Here is a 20052-nt window from a genome sequence, read left to right as displayed (position 1 = left end):
ATCTCATGTCCTGGACCCTCAGTCTATGCTGAAACCCCCGGGCTGTGCTGCATCCCTGTCCCACACTGTGGAGGATGCACAGATTTGTAGGAGCTCTCCTGCTTGAGGACCTCCATGTGTATAAGCTCTCATCTCCCCAAGATTTGTGCTACTGCCCCAGGTCTGGGCATGGAAAACACGGTGGAGCAGGATGCAGGCCATCCTTCCAGACTGGGAAGTTGTTGAGTTTTCTTACCAGCAGATGTCAGCTCCCACCCGAGGATGCACATCTAGAGCACAGCCGGCTCCAGTTACAGACTAACACGGATTCACATCCCTGTGCCTAGCTGGGTATCCCAGGGCTGTAGCTCAGCCCCTGCCTGGACGTGCCTCCTCCTGCATGCTGTGGGGCAAGCTGAGAACAGCATCCTGCTCTGACAGTACCTGCGCTTGCTCTTCCAGCAGCCAGAGCAATGCCCAGAGATTGCACAAAGGGTCTCCTTGCTCCCAGCTGGGCCTGCGGGTCCAGCTGCACTTGCACCCATGACACTTCCCAAGGACATGGAGGCAAAGAGGTGACTATGTGGCACTAGAGTTGTGCGTGCTGTCACCACTGCAATGACCCAAAATGGCCTGTATCAGCCACAGGGGTTCCTCTGGGAGCTACTGATCGTCAGGGCAATATCCAAACCTCTCTGGGGTTGCTCTGTAGTGGTTATATGAGAATATATGCTGCTAAGGAGAAGGACTGCACATACCTCTCCCACCTGTGCAGAGCCCCTGGGGAAGTTTAGGGACAAGGAGTAGATCAAGGAGGTGAAACAATCCCGCCCACATGCAGCTGGGGTGGTATCTCTTCTCTGTGTGGATCTCCAGTCCCCTTTCCTGCCTGAGCTGCCACTTGCCATTGGAGGGCTCTGAGATGGCTTCAGGCATTTATTTGTGATGTACACAGAATAAGGGTAGAAACCCTCAGGAGCTTAGTCACACCTCCAGGGTGGAGGGGGTCTCTGAGGTCCCCACAGCCTCTCTCTGCCATCCTCAAGCGTCAGAGATTGCAAGAGTTTCTGTTTCTCCAAGTAGTAGATGGATGCAGGTGAACTATGACAGAGAAAGGCCTTCTCCAGCCTTTCATGTCTCAGCCAGGGACCATGGCCAGTGAGTCTGGATGTGATTTCAAGAACATCTTTCCAGATAAACTCTGTCTGATGTATGTCTGCACCTCTTCTCCCTGCAACAACCCACACAAACGGATCCCATGGTCTGGCTGATATGACCAGCATGGCTAGGAGCACCCCTGCGTGGGCTGGCCACATGCTGGAGAGCATCTGCAGAGCTGGCAGATCTGCTCTGCCAAAACACCTAAGGTTGGATGCAATGAATGGGGCTGGACTGCTCTCAAGAGCAAGGAAACCCCCAGTCATCATTGCATGTGTGGAGGCAGGCTGAGTTCCCACTGCAGCCAGCCCCCTTGCACTGCTGGGAGTGCCGGCCTGTGAGCAGACGTTGCCTGAGCTCACTAGGGCCCTGAATCCCCTCAGTCGAATTACGCCAACTTTGGAGCATTCATTGAGATGCAAAGCAGTGACTGGCATGTAGAGGCCAGGGACGCCACGCCAACTGCTCATCCCAGGCATGCAGCACCCCGGTCTCCGGCGGTGGGTTGGGGCTCTGTTACCCACACTGCTGTTTGCTCAGGACCCACATTTGGATGAGGCCCTGCATTGGGAACCTGCAGAGTGAGAGCAGCGCGAAGCATTGGGGGATGTACAGGGTCAGGGCAGCTCCGAGCATCGAGATCCCTCATGGCCAGGATGTTACCTGACACATGAATGCACAATGAGGAAGCAGGAAGGGGACTTCTAGGGCGGGATTCTGCTCCTCAGCATCCAGACACAAGCTCAGGTTGTTGCAAAGGGCCTCTTGCATTCTCCAGCCCATCCAGGACACTCCACCTTTAAGCCTGCAGCTAATGCCCCAATGCTATTCAGAAAAGATGCTCTCCTCACCTTCAATAGAGGCCTAAGCCTTTGCAGTTTTCTGCCACCAGTCCCAGAATTGCTAAGAGAAAGAACCTTTCCTCATACTCTTAAACCCTTTTCTGGACAAAATGCCTGCACTGTGCCACCTTTCCCTTTTCAGAAAGCTCCAGCAATGAGGTCCGCATCTAGCTTTGGGGACAGTCCAGCTTCACCCAGATGGGTGCTGTGTCAGATCAGATGGGGCTGTGACATGGCTGGGGTGACGCTCACTGTCTCCTGTATGGGACAGAGACATCTCCCCTAAACAGCATCCATCCCCTGGCTCTGTGCTCTCCCCATCCATGCTGGCCCACATCCCTGGTCTCAGAGAGCTATTTAAGACCTATAGCTCAATGGAGCCTGGGTTTCCCTGCCAGCTCCACAGGGCCTGAGGCAATGAGGAGCAAATCTGGGATTTCCCAGCTGCGCCATCAGCCGTGAAGCTGTCCTGCAGGCAGCCAAGAGCAGAGAGAGAGCAACTGTGCTGGCCCCGGAAAGAAAGGGCAAGCCTCTTGTGCTGAATTTGGGGTTTGCTCCCCTGGGACTGCAGGGCTGGCCCTTCACTCCCCAGGCTGTCAGACAGGCTTGGGTGCTTGAGCCCATCTGTGCATCATACTCATAGTCCATCTGAGCACTTCAGCTGCAGCCCATGCGCATCCTATGCCTGTCTCCTTCTTGGGGGATAGACCAGGGCCTGACAGGGGGAACTGAGGCAGGTCCAGCCCAGGGAGTTCTGTGAAAGGCTCAGGCACAAGTATTTCCAGAACACTGGAGTGAGCCAATAATGTCAGGACACACAGGGTGCCTGCAAGGCCCCACGTTGCCAGCATGGAGGAGCAGCTCTGAGTCACACGTATACGTAATGGGCCCAGCCTCAGGTCTCTTTTGCCTCTAGAAAGCCAGGAGCTGAGGCCCTGCACAACTGGCTCATCTCAGGCTGCCTTGCAGCTCATAACTAGGGTCTGACAGGGAGCCAGGCAGGGCAGGCTGATTGGGATGCTCCTGATTTCTCTGGCCTTGGGATGTCTGGTGGGGAAAAAGGGCAACCAAGATACCAAGGTGGGTGGGGAAAAGACTTCTCCCATCCTCTTCTGTCTCTACAGCATGTGTATGTCCCATGCCTGCTGGGCTTTGGAGGGCACAAGGCAGCTGGCATGCAAGAGAGGTGTTGCAGTGAGGGCTGGAGATCCAGCTGGTCCCGGGAGAGCATCCCCAGCAGTTTTCACTTCTCATGAGAGCCAAGAGTGCCATGCATCGGCCCTTCTCCTCCAGAACTAACAGCCAACAAGGCGATGAAATATGGAAACTGAAGAATGAAACAGGGCTGCACCCTCCATAGCCAACCAGAACTGATGATGGCCATGAAGATGTTGCATACAGGGCTTGGGAGACCCCTGGACCGATCTGTCAGGGGACTCTGGGAAAGGTGGCTTTTGTGATGCAGAGTGACTCCCCTGCACCACCCCACCACCTCTCCTTGATGCCACCATCACTCAAATTGACAAACACGGGTCAGCGAGCGCTGGCCATGGCCCAGCCGGGGCCGCCCGGCTCCCCCCACCCCGGCCCCAGCCCAGCCAGGCCCCCCAGCCCTGATTTCTCTTTAATTGCATTCCCTAGTGTCATGCAAATCAGCTGGCCTTGGCGCAGCTGCTGAGATTAAATTAGACCCCGTTAATACGCGGTAATTGCGTTTCCGTACAGGCCCAGGAATTTCATCCTGGGCGCTGGGGGCGGTGGGCAGCAGGGACTGGGGCTGCGATTGGCTTTCACAATATTTACTCTGACAATTACCTTCCTTTTCAGCCCACGGTCCATCCAAAACACAGCCCTGGCAATCAGATTAGTGGAAAGGGAAAAATGCTGGGGTGGAGGCCAGTGAAAGTGGGTGCTGGGGCTTATCTATGAGTTAGGTAAGTTGGTGGAGCATATTCCCAAATTTTCCCATTGCATGTGCAGATTTTTGCCCTGCTCTGAGCCTCTGGATTGTAGTTTCATGCCCTCTCTGGCACTGAGAGTGCCTCTGAGTGGAGCATCAATATGGAGCATCCTAAACCAGTGGACGTGCCATGAACAGAAGATGCTGGTGCCCAGCCCAAATGAATGGTTGTCCTAGGAGTTGAGTTAGGAAATGGAGCCAGGATCAGATCCTGCCCTGGGGATGCTCTCTGGTTCCTGTCCTGGAGATCAGCTTCTAGCTCCTTTCAGTGACTTTTGTAGTAGTAGGAAAGACCTGCTGCATGTCACCCTGAATCCCCCAAATTGCCCCAGCCTACTGGTCGCCTGCCTCCAGAAGTGCTGCTTATCTACTGTAGTCTCATCATAAGGATGTGGAGCATCTGAAAAGGAGATACTTTCACATGAGATTTCCTTGCAGAGCATTGGAGCATGGCTGGAAGGTGAGGGCCATCTTGCATGAGACCAATGGATGAGGTAGACAAACTCCAGCACTGTCCATCTCTTCTCTAGGTCTCACAGTGACAGCAAAGTCTGCTCCTCATGGCCTGCACTGCTCAGAGCCCTGCAGCAAATGGTGAAATGGAGATTCAGGTATGTTGGACTGCTTTGGGTCCAAGAGCTTGTATATGGAGAGGAGACAAGCAGGCTAGGGACAGCAGATCTGGAGGGGGAATTCTTTGTGAAGTTGGGGAAGGGTAGCTGAGGTAAAAATCCTTTGGCTGCAGCTCCCCAAACTAGCCCTTCTACCAGCCCTTCTATCTTCACTTATACCTCTGGATGTACAAGTGAAGGCTTTTAGGACTGTAACAGTAGTAAAAGTGAGTGTCACAGCAGACTCCTGTTGTTTTGGTCTGGTGCAGCCCCTTCTTAAGGTCCTGGGTTGCCCTCCTCAACTTCTCTTCCCTCTGGGTCTTGAGGCCTCTTTCTGGGCCAAGCCTGTCTGGTAACCTCACTGGAGATATCTCTGTACATCTCATACCTCTCCTCCGTAACCTCCCTGGTGTAACACAGCATGGCCCCTGAATTTGGCACTCTCTGTCACTGCTGAGATGCTTCTCTTGATGCCTGAGCTTGCACAGAGGAAATGATAAGTATTGACTGCAAAACCCTCTCTCCTTCATGCCCTGGGAGATTCAGGGCTGTCAAGAAACTGCTGCAGAAACCCAGTCCCTGCCCTTCCCCAGTCTTGCTCTGTCTTGCTTTAGGCTCCCATCAGGGGATGCTTGGCCCCAGTGACGCCATTTATCTCTGGGGGATCATAGCCATATTGGCAGCACTGGGGCTGGCATGAGATGAATGGTGTCAGGAGCATGTCCTGAAGCCCCCAGGGCTGGGGATGGGAGAGAGAGCTGGCAGATGGGTCCCCGACTGGCCTGCAGCTCGTCCGTGGAGTGTGCCAGAGAAACGCGATGTACGGCATGATTGTCCTCAGAGACTCTGCACGATGAGAGGAGAGCAGCTCTGCCGCGGGTCAGTCTGAGAGATGGCTTGGAGTTGTGTAGCCAAAGGTGCTTGGGGAAGGTGGCAAATGGGGACACGTGGCATGGCTGCCACATGCCTGTGCACGGGACCCTGCCCTGGGACTCTCAGTTCAGACCCCTTTGCAGCTGGGGCATCAGAGAGCCTCCAGGCCTGGAACAAACGCTAGCGATGGATGATGGGGCCCAGGACGAGCAGTCATGTGCAGAAACATGAACCGTGATGGGAACAGGCTGTGCTGGCCCCTTCACATGACAGTGCCCCAGAAAGGAAGCATGTGCTGCCAGCTAGCAGGTCTCACCTCTCAGCAACACTCACATGGGACCTCACGTCTTGCCATGGAGCATTGCTCAGACTGCTAGGTCATGTTCCTTCAAGGAAGCAGAAACAGGACCCAGGTGTCCTGCCCTGCTCCACACGCTGGTTCTGCCATCATCTACATGGTCATCTACATAGCCGAAGATACACCAGCACCCGGATGAGAGAGGGATGGGTATAGATATGGGGCGACAGGAGAGATGCATAGGTGATTGGGAGGATGGGATGACATACTGGGAGCCTGCAGTGGATGAGGCATCTGAGCACATAAGAGGGTCCAAGACTCACAGAGGATGCAAAGGATATGTTGGGGGGTGGAGATGGGAGGACATGTTAGAGAGTGAGAAGACCTGTGAAGGGATAGATGGCAGAACGGAGGACAGCTGGGAAGGAGGCAGGACACATGGAGTGGGGATAGGAAGAGCCTGAGAGATGAGTCTATGGGGGAAGGGTAGGGAGGCCCTTGGGGTAGGCCCTAATTTGTTTTCAGGGATCAAACCCTCTCACCCCAGTTTGCAGGGGCTGGTTGGATGCTTGGGCCCATTTTGCTCTTGCTTGTCCCTTCCTGTACCTGGCAGACAGGGCCTGGGCAGCCCTGTGGCGTGGGGCTGAGCCCAGCTGGGCCCACAGCCCCACACAATATAAATGATAATGCCTGGCGTGCTCGGCTGGCTGGGCCGGCACAGCTGGTATTCCCTTCGGTCGATATCGGAGCTAAAACCGCGCCGGCTACTGTCTCCCCATGGGAGATGCCCGATGCCCAGCTCTGCCAGGTAGAGCTGCCCCATAACGAGAACGATACCGGCCTCGCTGCTGCAGGGTCCCTACAGCCTGGCTCTGCCCCGCGGGTGCTGGGATGGGTGTGCACACGTGTGTGTGTGTGTGTGTCCATCCCAGCCAGGGACCCCTCTGTGCGCTCCACCCTTCGCCTGCTGGGAATCCCGTCCCAGGGCACCGGTGCGTGGTCTCCCTCGGGCTCGTCCGCTGCGGAGGCAGAAGCGGGAGCGGAAAGGTGAACATCTTGAGAGAGCTCTCCCCGGGGATGGAGCCGCTCGTAACTTGAACAGATGCAAAGTCCCCGCACAATAGGATTAGCGCGCGGCACGTGGACGGCTCCCGCCCGGCGGTGAAAGGGAGCGCGGCGAGCAGACAATGCGCCCGCCGTCGCCCCGCTAGTTCACGGGGGTCACTTGTGCTCTCAGGCGTCCGGGGGGCCACCGCCGCCGTCCCGGCGAACAAGAGCGTTTCCATTTCCCTCGCGCTCCCCGCGCGGCCGCCGGCCCTTTTGTGCGGCTGCGGAGGGAGGCGGGCGCCCGAACCTGTTGGAGCCATCTGTCAAGGAGGGGACGAACTCGATACGGAGCCGGGCAGTGCGGCAACAGGCAGATTTATTGGCTGCAATCTGTTCCCGCGTACCCTGCCCGTCCCAGCCTAGCGGTGGGAAGTAAGCCATGAATCCACTAATGAATTAATTAGTATTCCCTGTAATCCCAGGCTGCCAAAGACATGATTGCAAGCACTTTAAATTAATGTGAAGGGTCCCCTTGTGCCAGTGTATGCAGCAAGTCTCCCAAAGAGTGATGCTAAATGCGGGGCCAATAGTCCTTGGAGGGACAGAGAGAATGACTCTGTTGGGGTGCCTCTGTGCCCCTCTTTCAGCCCTGGGTCCCCGGTGCTGCCTGGGGGTGGGTTGCGAGGTCTCGACTCAGTCCCTTCCCCAGCCTGGATGCTTGCAGCTGCAAAATCCTCTGGCAGGTAATTGCTTCTGCTCTTGTTTTTCTCGTTGCAGCCACGTCTTGAGACCTCACTGGTAATCAAAGAACCCCTCTGCCACATGCTGGACAGGAAGACTGAAAAATTGCTGCTAATTCTTGCACCTTCATTGGTGGTTTCATCCCCTGCTCCAGCACCCTGTGAACACCCCAGAGACAGGTTCTCATCCCAGAGACCTGCCTGTTCAGTTAGAGGACATGACCTGCCTGTGTGCTCTAGATTTAAAATCCAGAGGAGGAACAAGTAACTGTGTGGTTCATATCCACAGTGCTGGGAAGCAAGTGCTAGCAGTGGCAGAGCAGCACTGAAAAAGGCAGTCACAGAGGTGCCGAGAAAGGCAGTCGCTGCTCCGGAGTCTGTCCCAGTCAGACGAGAGCTAACGGCTGAGCCCAGTCCCCACTCTGATCCGTGCAGGGCTCCCCATTGCATCCTTAATTAAATCCAGGGTCTTTTTCCATAACCCCTTTTTGCTGGCCAGAGGCTCTTGTGCTGGAGGAAGGAGCTCTGGGCCAGTTCTCTTGTCTGAGCAGTGAAGAGCTCAGACGGGCCCCTTCTGGCCTTAGCAGAAACTAATTACTCCCCCTCACACTCTCATTACAAACGGGAAGGAGAGGCAGCCCCTGCACCCACCCTGAGTGACTGTGTTGGAGCCAGGGTCACCCAGGACCTAGCCCAGGCTCTTCCCAGTACCATCCTTTCTGCTCATCGCAGAGGTGCCCAGCTGGAAAGAGGAACAGCCAGGTTTAGGATCTATCCAGGGTGGGGGACTCTGAACAAATGTCCTGGCTGCTAAGAGTGCCCTGTCCTCCAGCCAGCCCTGAGCCAGCCTCCTGGAGTGAAGGCCCGGGGGATACAAATTCAAGTAAAAAAAAACGGAGCATCTGAGCTGTTCGTGGCCCCTCCAGGAGCTATGAGGTAGGGCTTGAGCATCTTTAGTGGCTGCTGGGAAGCCTTTTTCCGTGCTCAGCCTCACTGCCTTTCCCAGAAATGCCCCTGTGTCTCTCCACAGCTCACCCTAGCATTTTGACCTGGGGAGGGAATTTCCTCTTCTGTGCATTAAGCATACGTGCAAATTTCTTCTCTACTGTCCTGTGATCAGCAGTGCAGTGATGGTACTTGTTCTCAGAGTGAGGCACAGAGCTCCTGAGAGAGCCCATGGCCATGCAGCGATGCCCAGCAAGCCTTCTCCTAGCTTGGCATGGGTGTGCCCTCCAGGGAACAACCCAAGGGGATTGTGGGTAGCAATACTGGAGTCTGAGACTCTCCTGGTCAGTGAGAGCCAAGCGGGGGAAACCTGGTAGCCCTGTGTCACTGTCACATCATGCTTGGCCATGCCATGCTGGCTGGAGATCTCCTGGAACTCCCTCCATGGAGGGAGCTGGGCAGCTGGGTCTGTCTCAGTGCCAGGCAAGCCAAGGTGAATGTCCAGGATGCCCGTCCAAGGGTGCCTCACCAGCGGTGTCTGTCTGCGGTGCCAGTCCAGGACTGCCTGTCCAAGGGTGCCCATCCAAGTATGTCAGTCCAGGGGTGCCCATCTATGGGTGCTTATCCAGAGATCTTTGTCCAAAGGTGTCTGTCCAGGGATACCCATCTAAGGATCGCTATCCAGGGCACCCATCCAGGGAAGCTTGCCCATGTCTGAGGATGCCCATCCAGAGGTGCTGATGAAAGGAGCTGGCACATGAATGTTCACGGTGCTCCTCCAAGGCTGCTTGCCCAGAGGTGCCCATTCAGGGGTGCTCATCCAAGGATGCCTGTCTGGGAGCATCCATCCATGATGCCCGGTGCTCAGAGGTCCCCACCGAGGGGCATCCATCCATGGATGCCTGGGGCCCTGGGGTCCCATCAGTGCTGGGGGAGGGGGTGTCCCGGTAGGATGGTAGGAGGAGCCGGGCTCGGCCACCTCCCCCCGTGGGAGGAGCCACCGGGGAGCCGCGGCTGTGCAGGAGCTGCCGGCAGCCGGGAGCTCTCAAAACTGCCCGACAGCGGAGCTGCCCGGTGCTGGTGCCGCCGCCGCTGCGGGAGCTGCCCGCGCCCCCGGGGCTGGAGGCATCATGAGCCCAGGCAAGTGACGGCGGGGACATCGCTCCGGTACCCAGGTAAGGGCGGAGCGGGACCCTCGGGGGTGCGGAGGACCTGAGCCCCGGCGGGATGTGTCCATCCCCGCCGGGGCTCCCTGCCCTGCCCCGCTCGGTGCTCCCCGCAGCGCCCGCAGCCCGGCACGGTCCGGCAGGCTCTTTCCCTCTGCCCCGATGGCGGAGCAGCAGACCCCCGTCCCGGAGGGGCTCCGCGCCGTCCCTCAGCCCTAGAGGAGACGCCAGGGGTGCACAGTGTGAGGCTGAGGGAGCCCGACGGCATCGACGCCCAGCCGGGCTCTCCCGGTGCCTCCGTGCCGAGGGCTGGCTGCAGCCGTCGGGGCCGGAGCTCCCCCGGGGGTCAGAGCCCCGGCGCCGGACGGGGTCTCTCATGTCGGGGGCTTTGCTCTGCCTCGGACCCAGGCACCGGCTGCCACCGGGAGCGGCTCCCCCGGTGACGTCGGGGCCAGGCTCCTGTTTGGGATGGAGATGAAGGAGATGATGGGGGAGGTGAAGGCCCCCCCCCCCGCCCCCTCCAAGTCTTCTGGTTTTTGTTTCTCTACTACTTTCACCTCTGCCAGAAGGGGAGAGCCCTGGCAGGGGAGGCAGATCAGGTGCCTGGTGCAGCCCCTTCTCCAGCAAGTCCAGCCTGGCTGGAGCTAGGATCCCAGCAGGGAGGAAACAATTTTTGCACCATTGCAGCTGAGGCCAGGGGAGACTCAGGCTTCCTCTACCTCTGGTTCAGTCCTGCCAAGCTTCTGGATCCATAGCTTCTACTTATTCCTTCCTGCAGCCCCACATCCCTGGGCTGGGGTGGATTTGGTGCCTACTGGCAACCCCCAAATTTATCTCACTTTTTTCAGGTGTGTTTAGATAATGCAGAGTTTCCCTTGAGCAGATCTCCCAGGGAAATCTCAGTGCATCCCCCTACTACCCCATGCAGTTGGCTCTGGCTGGGACTCGGACTAGGCTGGAGGAGCCCTGGTTTGTCTTTTCGGGCACAACCAACACCAGTGCCCCCAAACCACTCTACAGGCTGAAGATCTGAGCTTAGCTACTCTGGAGCTGTAGGAGCAGCAGTTCTAGCTGGCAGCTGCAGGACTTTAATCTGCCCTGCAGCCAGAGCCCACAGGGGCCACATACAGCTGGGCTGCATTCTGCTGCCTTCCCAAGCAAGGCATGCTGCAGAGCTCTCAAGTAAATCCTAGTTTTCCTCGTCTGAGCTCATGGGTGTCTTGTCCCTCCAGTTCCCTTCCATGCTGGATTCCTGGCTCTGGCTGGCCACTTTGTGGCTGTGGTGCCAGGACCTTTTCTGGATTCTTCTCCCCAGTTCTGCATGTTTCTCCTGCTTTCACTACTGTAGGGATATTGGGTGGCCCTGTTTGGGGTCAGATTCTTCAGAACAGGGGTTGTGCAGATCCAGGGCAAGTCAATCGTTGTCCTGAACTAATTGGCCTATTCTGGGGGATTAAGCAGAGGGTAGAAACCAAATTCCTAGTCATACAGGAAAATAAAAGGAAATGAACCCAGGTGTCCTGCCTCCAGATCACCATGCTGAGCCCTCCACAGCACTGTTCTGGGGGCAAGAGGCTGTGGTTATGGTTCCTGTATGTGACCACAAGCTGGATGTCCCCCTTTTTGGTTGTTTTGTGGCCAGGCGGATTCAGGTCCCTGCTCCTACCCTCCCCCCCCATTTCTGGATTTGCAGCATGCAATGTGAGTGCAGATCGCCACTATTGCATGATGGGGACCAGGGCCATGTCGCAAAGTTGATCCGTTTGGACAAAGCAGCTCCTACCGGCTGTGCTGCATGTTCCTCATGTTCCTAGATGTGTGTCTGAACACCTGAGACCTGTTGTAGGACAGGAGCTTGGTGCTTGGTGACACAAAGTGAGGGCAGGGCTGGCACAGGAAGTCTGGTAGAGGAGGGATGGAGGGATGGAGCTGAAGTCCCCCTGCTCTCCACACACTTTCTTTGTGCTGTAGATAGGAGGCTTTGTGCATGAAGAGGGGCTTGTTCACCCCTTTCTCACCTTCTATGTTTGAGGGGACCATGGGGATAGACCAAGAGAGACCATCCGCTGGGCACCACCCAGACAGAGTTTTTTTCTGGGCCCCTGGCTAAGCCCTGAACCCCACAGCCTCTCCCTTAGGAGCTCAGTACCCCATAGCATCCACTGCAAGCCAAAGTGCTAATGCTGCCCTGACTCGGGCAGCGAGGACCTCCGGGCTGGGACAGTCAGCAGGACATTGTTTGGCATGAGACTGGTGATGGAGGGAGAGGATAGGAGCACTTTTCTTGCAAAAGTCCCTGTCTAGAGACTTCCTCCCAGGCTGGAATTAGCCTGTCTTCACCCCTCTCTCTGCTGAGAGCTGAGCCTTCCCCTACATGCAGCCCTTGCTTTGGCCATGGGGTGCGGAGCTGCTGAGTGCTGCAGAGCTGGCCTAGAGTGACCACCTCCATGTCCCCCCCCCCCCCCCCCCCCGAAACGTGTGCTGTGTGCCATGTGGAGCTGCGGGATGGATCCCCTCGTGGACTCCCTGGGGCTCAGCCTGGGATGATGGGACACGGGGACAGCTCTCCTGCAATGAGGCCATGGCAGCTCCTGCCATGTCCCTCTTCCATGTAATGGTGGAAAGAGTCTCTAACAGAGAGGCAGAGTCTCTAACAACTCAGATAGCAGGGTTTTCTTTTTAGTAGTTTTTTCCTAGATAAAAAATAAGTTTTCAGCTAAAGCAGATATTTTTCACCACAATGAGTTTCCTGTGGTTCTTTCAGACAATGTGGGATGCAAACATTTCAGAATGAAAGATTCTTGAAAAAAATGGTTGGACAATGGTTCCCATTTTACAGTGGGTTCCCATCCTCCCCTTTTCTTCCTCAGGTAACTGGGAAACTACAGGAGTGACTTCCCCAGGCAATTTCCTCTCTTTCCAAACTTTTTCCTGTTTTCATCAGTTTTCTGGAGAAAAGACAGAGCCAAATCCCCAAATATTTATGCTGAAAATCTTTTCCAAAGTGACAACATTTTGAAACATTTCCGTGGGGATGCTGTGCCACAAAATGCAGGGAAGAGAGGAAGAAATTGTTCTCTCTTGAACAAAGACCCAAATTGTGTCATTTTTTTTCTGATAAGACCAAACTTATGTGGATTTTGATGCATGCGACAAGCAAAGGATGGGTGCTTTGGCCAGGGATGCTGTATTGGAGGCAGTTTTCCAAAGGTAGAGTGAAAGTGATCTCTAGGACTGCCCCGTCCCACCATTAGCCCTTCCGACCCGCTGCTCCTCTTGTCCCTGTCTAAATTTCTTTCTAGTGATGGTCATGGGAGGTTCTCATGTTTTCCTGGTTCTCCCAGGGAAACAAGGATTAAATGGAATATTGTGAAACCTACATATACAGGTGTTCTCCCTGCATGACCCTCTGGATGGGCAAATAGGACTTGGTTTGTGGACTGGCGCCGTGTTCTAGTCCTTGTGCCTTATTTAGGGGACAGCTCCTAGCACTATGTCATCGTGGGAGATGAGGTAACCTCATACTGGGCACAGAAGTAGTTTCAGTCCCAGACTCACAGCCTCAAGACTCCAGCCTGGAGAGGTGTCAGAGCATACCTGGAGCCATTTCTGGGCTGCTCTCATGGTTGCCAATGGTTAGCTGTGGTCCCACTGGGATGGTATCTGGAACAGCTCCATTCTGGCCCAACCAGAACATCATTTTGTCCCTAAAAAAGTCCTTTCCCACATTTACCCCTGAGATTTTATAGCATCTGACAGGCCCCAATTTAACTAAGAGTTAATTGGGGCCACATGGTCCTCCTGGGATACGATGGCTGTGCACAGCAATTAACACCCTAATCCAAGCCTACAAGTCCCATCACACATATTAAAAGTGGGATTTTCCACATGGCGTTGGTGGAGCCGGTGGACCCAGGGCTTGGACAGCACACTTTCAGCAAAGCTGCTTACATGCTAAGCTTTATTAAATGAGTCAGGCAAGCTGACAGGATTTGGGGGGCTGATTAACATGAAACCCGGGATGGCTTGTGCAGTGTGACTGTGTTCGATATGTGGCAGAGGTAAATGAAGGTCCAAGCAAATGAGCTCAAGCTAGAAGAGTTAAAGCACGACTATCTCCAGAAACAGCTCAGCAGAAGACCTGTACTCTCGGGTTGCCTTTTGCAACTGGCAATGTGATGGTCAAACCATGTCACTTTCTTGCAGTTGGAGCCATGTGGTGAGGGACTTTGCATAGCCAGGCTGAGATAAGGCTACAAGTAAAACTTATGGGTGCTTATATCCTAAGGTCAAATTTCTGGAAGCCTTGTGCCCTGGAAAAGAGCTACCAGGCTCCAAGCTACCAGACTCCAGGAGAAGAGCTACCAGTCTCCTCCTCGAGGAGGAGGCTTTAGCGGTTTCTAGCTCAGTGCATTGGCTGTGATCTCTTCATCATTGTTCATGGCTATGGGAAACCAAGCAAGTGTTCAGCAAAGATTGATGGGGAGAACTTGTTCAATGTGGCTTGCAGCCTCTCCCAGCTTAGGACTCTCCAGCAGAAGGACGGATGAGCCCATGCGGTGAGCACTTTCCTCTGCTCTTACCCAAGTCACTAATCCTATGGCATAGTGAGGCTGTCGGGGAGGAAGGGCCTGAGAATCAATTACTCCCACATAGGAGTTGTGTGAAACCCAGCCTCCTAGTGGAAAATCATAATGGGGTCTCTTGTGCCAGATACTACAAAGATAAGTGCATAATAAATTGCAGATAGAAAGACAGATAGGCAGGCAGATTCTCTAGGTAACACTGGTGGAAAGAAACGAGTTGTGTGCCTGGAAGACGATTCTAAGCTCAGTTTCTAATGCATCCAATGTGTTGAACCACTCTTCTGCTGGAATTCAGTAACATCTCCTTGTCCCTTTGTTGCAGAGATCAGAGATGACGAAGACTTATGCCAAACACAAAGAGATGGCAGAGCTAGTGAGCACCCAGGCCTGGATGGATGAAACGCTGAGCTCCAAAGATGAGCTGAAGGGAGAGGATGGCAGGCAAGGTCCCTTTGGATTGATGGCTGGCTTGAATGAAGAACATGACAGCATTGAGGAAGAAGAAGAGGAAGAGGATGATGGGGACAAGCCAAAGAGAAGAGGACCAAAGAAGAAGAAAATGACCAAGGCGAGGCTGGAGCGATTCAGGGCCCGGCGGGTGAAGGCCAATGCCCGTGAGCGAACACGCATGCATGGTCTGAATGATGCTCTTGATAACCTGAGGAGGGTGATGCCCTGTTACTCCAAGACTCAAAAGTTGTCCAAGATTGAGACACTGAGGCTTGCAAGGAACTACATCTGGGCTCTGTCTGAGGTACTTGAAACTGGGCAGACTCCTGAAGGGAAGAGCTTTGTGGAGATGCTCTGCAAAGGCTTGTCCCAACCGACCAGTAACCTAGTGGCTGGCTGTCTGCAGCTGGGACCCCAGACCTTGTTCCTAGAGAAACATGAAGAGAAGTCCCCAGTGTGTGAATCGGCCATATCCAGCCACTCCTTTAGTTACCAGACCCCAGGGCTCCCAAGCCCACCCTATGGGACTATGGAAACACATCTGCTGCATTTAAAGCCCCCAACCTTCAAGAGTTTGGTGGATCCTTCCTTTGGAAACCATCCCTCTGACTGCACCACTCCTCCTTATGAAGGTCCACTGACGCCACCCTTGAGCATCAGTGGGAACTTTTCCTTGAAGCAAGACGGGTCGCCAGACTTGGATAAATCCTACACCTTCATGGCCCACTATCCCTCTGTCAGCCTGGCTGGAACACATGGACATGCCTCTCACTTCCAAAACACAGTGCCCCGCTATGAGATCCCCATAGACATGAGCTATGAGTCCTACCCACACCATGTCGCTGGGCCTCAGCTTAATGCCATATTTAATGAATAAAAAAGCAAAGTTAGACCCACATTCTTGACATAAAGAGAAGTTCAGCCCCCCTCCCCCTTGGGTTCCTGATAGCTAAACACGTTTTGGATTGTTCATTTCTGCACCTAAATAAAACCTGCACAGCAGCCTTCTACAGGCACTATGGGAAACACTTTTCAGTGCAAAAAGCATTGCCCCCAGGATGTGGGGCTGTGAGGAGCCTGTTCCAGGTACACCCGGCCTGGGAACCGAGCAGTTGTTTCTGCAGCGCTTCTGTTCCAGGCTCCAGGGTTGAATCTTAATTGGCCAGAGATGTCCAGGTGCTGAGCTCTGCTAAGAGGAACAGCCACAGCTGAAAGCTGAGCCATTGCTTCCTGCACCCTTCCACCAGAGATGCTCATGAAGGTGGCTTCACCCTGCAGGAATGTCCATCTTTTCCTGATGTGAACCCATTTCAATGGACTGCACTTGGGACAAATTGTCCGTTGCCAGTAAATTATGGCTTATTTTGCTCCTTCCTTGGTGTAGTGGGGCGTGAACACACCTTTGTCTTGCCTCAGGTGAAGATAAGGTCCTGCTCGCCCTCTGGATGACCAGCTCACCTTCCACATGCTCTGATGAGACCCTAGGGAGAAGGCAGCTCAGATTCCCAGGGTAGCCTACAGTCCAGCCACAGCTGAACAGAATGCCAGACGTGAGAATAAATTACTTATAGGAGACCAGCATAGTTTTTCCGCCCTGGAGCTTCTCAGACCCAATGAAGAACCTTAACTTCACTGCCTGCATATCAACCAGGGATGACATGATCCAGCCAGGTTCAGATGTTATGCTTAATGGTCCGTCCACTGCTCCCCTCCTGCACTGAGCCTGCTGGTCTCTGCTGTCCGTCCTATTCCTGAGCCTCAGACCTTGTTTACTACCTAAAACCAGCATAAGAATATCAGCACATGGATCTTGAAACCTCTTTAACAGACTGTTGATCTTTCAGAGCACAAATATCTTAGACTTAATAGCTGAAAGAGGAGTGTTCAGCTAAACCTGTATTCCTGACTAGGGCCATGACTTCTTATGGTTTGTAGTGTATTTATCATGATCTGTGTTCTGAAGACATCCTGCCAAAAGAAGTATGTCTTAATTTTCTGTATTATTTATTATTTACTCAAGTCTAATTTATTTCTTTCCATTTTACATGAAATGTGGAATGTGCTAAATAACTTCCTCATTTTCCAATTGACTTTCAAGTGCTTAGTTGGAGTTAGCTTTGTGGAGACGTGGTTTTTGCAGTGCTGTTGCTCCAGGATTATTTATTAGCCATTATTTATTTAATTTATTTTCTTCCTGCCCTCATGGTCTATTTTCTGGTGATTAAACCAAGTATTTAACCAAGGAGTTACATATTTAATGTTTAACTACATATTTAACATTGCCATTTCTTGTATTTTGGAAGCTCTTTGCCTGACTGTGCCCAGCAGATCCTAGCTTGTCCCTTGCATTTCTGTATGAGCAATAACTTTTAAAGGCTATGCAACTATTTTTGTTTTCAAGAAAATCCAGGCAATTATTTTTGAAATCCTGCTGGCCGTATGAGCCCGGTTGGCCAAACCTCACTGTTTTGCGGAGGTGTTTTGTATAGAGTTGGGAATTTGGAGATGAATTGTGCTCCGGAGGTCCCTGTCCAGCCCCTGGATCCTAGGGCTTGGGGCTTGTTTCCTTTTGTACTAAGAGAAATGTTTATCCTTTTGTAAAGAAAGCAGAATTGGATTTTTAGCTCAAATAAAGTTGTGATCTTGTTTCCAGCAGATTGCCCTGGGACTTTGAATGTTCTTCTCCTGTCTCCTTTTCTGTGGTCTGTAGTGCAGCAGTGGCGAGGGGTTGCCTGGTGTCCCTTGGCCATGATACGCTGGTCCCTGGTGTAGACATCACTGTTCAAACACCTGAGCTGCCTCCCCGTGGGATGTGGAGTCCTGGTCTCTGAGCAGACCTGGGGCTGGCTGCATCTGCAGTTAAACATGGAGACAGAGGGTTGCAAGCTTACAGCACTTCCCCTTCTCCCCCATGTGATGGAGAGTCCCTGATGCCCAACCCAGAGCTACCAGCTGGTGGAGCCTGAGCAGTTTTAACCTTGTGTCCCAGGACAAATGGAACTGTGGCTATGAGCTGCTGTCTCTTGTCCTGGCCGGGGAGATCCTCTGATCCTCTCAGTTATCCAATCCCAGCCCATGCAGAGACATCTCTGTTGTAGATTCCTTCACTAAGCAGGTAAATCCCCCTATCCTCCAAGGTCTGTGATGCCATGGACCAAAGATTGCGTGATGCCCTGGGCAAATGATGCTGAGCCTTCACAGGACCACACTGCTGACTCTGCCCCTCAGCCCTCTGCCAAGGCAGAAGAGTTCAGGTGTAAACACTGAGGGGAAACTTGTTAGATGACTTCAAATCAACTGGACCAAATGGAATGGGGCAGCCAGAGGTCTAGCTGAGCTGCTCTAGAAGCCTGCAAGAGTCTCCAGGGAGCTTGAGGACCACAGGCGATCCCAAGTCTGGAGAAGGGTGACATTCTCCCTGGTGCTGGACAGGTTGGGTACAACCTGGGCTGAGGAGCTGTGTGGGGCGGGGAGGTTCCTGAGAGCTGTGTGGTGCTGAGATGAAAGAAGTTTCTGGAAGGTTTGTCCAGAGCTGGGCATAAAAGGGCTTTGCTGGTCATTGGAGGTGAGGCAGAGAAGCCAGAGGGATCCAGAGAGCTTGGAGTTTTGGTCTGAGTTCCCCACAAGCTGGGGTCCATTCGAGATCCCTGACCTAGTAGCTGGGCTCCATGGGCCGCTGCTGGTCCTCAGCACCAGCCACGGGACTGGCACTGGCCATGGGGCTCACTGGGGCGGTTGTCTCCAGGGGCACAAGGAAGGTAGGAGTTGGCAGGGCTCATGGTGCGCAGGGCTGGTTGTGTTCAACATTTAGCTGTTGCTGGCTCTGCTGTTGGGCTCAGGCACGTCAGTCACGTTGTACCAACGCTCGCGGGGCGCACATGTGCACATGCACAAACACAGTCACGCATTCACACATGCGCTTGTGCAGACGTGCAAACAAACGTGAGCAGCCATACACATACGGAGCTCCAGTCATGCACACACACACACACACAGAGCTGCATATACCCACACATATACGTGTGCATGCACACACATGCACCTGCCCGTGTACCAGTACAGATATGCCACTCGCACATACACATGTGCACACACAGACACGTGCATACTTGTATGCACATGTGCGGGCATATGTGCACGCACAGGTACCCACATACCTACACGCACAAACGTGTGCACACATGCAGGGCCTTGCACATATGTTCACACAGAGGTGTGCACATGCACACGCACAGCCTCATGCACACGCATGCCGTTCAGCTCTGCATCAGGGACCACGGAGAGGTAGTGGGATGTGTCCTGCCTGCTCTCCAAACAGCAACTCAGAGCGAGCGCAGAGGACCCAGGCGTCCTGACTTCACCCCGTGTAAGCCGGCGTTCCTGGATCGGGGGTGAGAGTGGCGGTGCGCATCGCCCTGCCTTCGCGCAGAGCACTCCGCACGCTGTTTAGCAGGAGGACCCAGGAGTCCTCGTTTCCCAGCTGCAGTAAAACCTGAAACAGCCTCTCGCTGCTGTGGGGGGCCTCTCCTCCCGCCGCAGCCTGGCGCTCCTGTCGTTCCCTCGTGTGGGGACTCGGTGCTTGCTCCATGTGTCCTGCACAGCTCAGTGCATCTCCGTTCCCCCAGCCCCATGCGCCGTGACGCCGGCTGCTGCACAGAGCCCGATGGGAGCTGTGGAGTGCCTAATCTGTGCAAGATGTGCACAGCGCGCTGCTCCTCCTGCCCCGCGTGGGGCCAGGGGGTGGGCGGCAGGAGGGGGATCCTCTCTGGGGGGCCCTGCAGCTGTAGCCTCTCTGCGAAGGGATGGGGGGGCCAGTCTCAACCTCGAGCAGGGGCCAAGGCTGAGCCGTGCAGGAGGTGCAGGCTAGGCATGAGGCTTACAAGAAGGTCTCTTGGCCCCACCAATCAAGCTGCTACACCACGTGGCGAGCTGGGCTGTGGGTGCAGCTATTTTGGTACAGAGCAGCATCCATATGCTGGGCGTAGCTCTGCCCTGGTCCGTGCGTACTGTGGCATTGGGGTTATTGCATCCCGCAGTAGTGGGGAAGCCCTTTCCTTCATGAACAGTTGCAGCAGTGCTGCGGTCCAGTCTGCAAGCCTGTGGGGTTTATTGCACCACATCTAGGTAAACTGAGGCACAGGCTTGCTCGAGGTGAGACTGTAGCTCCCATCTCTGTGCAGGGCCAGGTCAAAGCCATCACAGCTGGGAGTCAGGCACCTCGTGGGACCCGCAGAGGCTGAGCAGAAGGCCTCAAGTACTCTCATGGCCTGATGGAGCGGGCAATGGGTGCAAGAGGGGACCCTGCTGGGGCAAGGAGGGCAGGATGAGTGGGGGCAGCACGTGCCTGGGGCCACAGCTCAGGTCTTGGCTCCTCTTGGGTGCCGGGTTGTGGCTAGG

The 20052-nt window shown here is 54.4% G+C and overlaps 1 protein-coding gene across 1 annotated transcript; it reads left to right on the top strand.

Annotated features, from left to right (window-relative positions):
• Positions 1 to 14536: 14536 nt before the first annotated feature.
• On the top strand, positions 14537 to 15532 carry NEUROD4 (neuronal differentiation 4). The gene has a single exon (XM_062597470.1). The coding sequence runs from the start codon at positions 14537 to 14539 to the stop codon at positions 15530 to 15532; it is 996 nt and encodes a 331-aa protein (XP_062453454.1).
• The last annotated feature ends 4520 nt before the right edge of the window (positions 15533 to 20052 follow it).

Source organism: Rhea pennata, chromosome 29 (genome assembly GCF_028389875.1).
Source record: "Rhea pennata isolate bPtePen1 chromosome 29, bPtePen1.pri, whole genome shotgun sequence".
Classification (NCBI taxonomy): Eukaryota; Metazoa; Chordata; class Aves; order Rheiformes; family Rheidae; genus Rhea; species Rhea pennata.
This window is presented reverse-complemented; position numbering and strand designations above follow the sequence as displayed.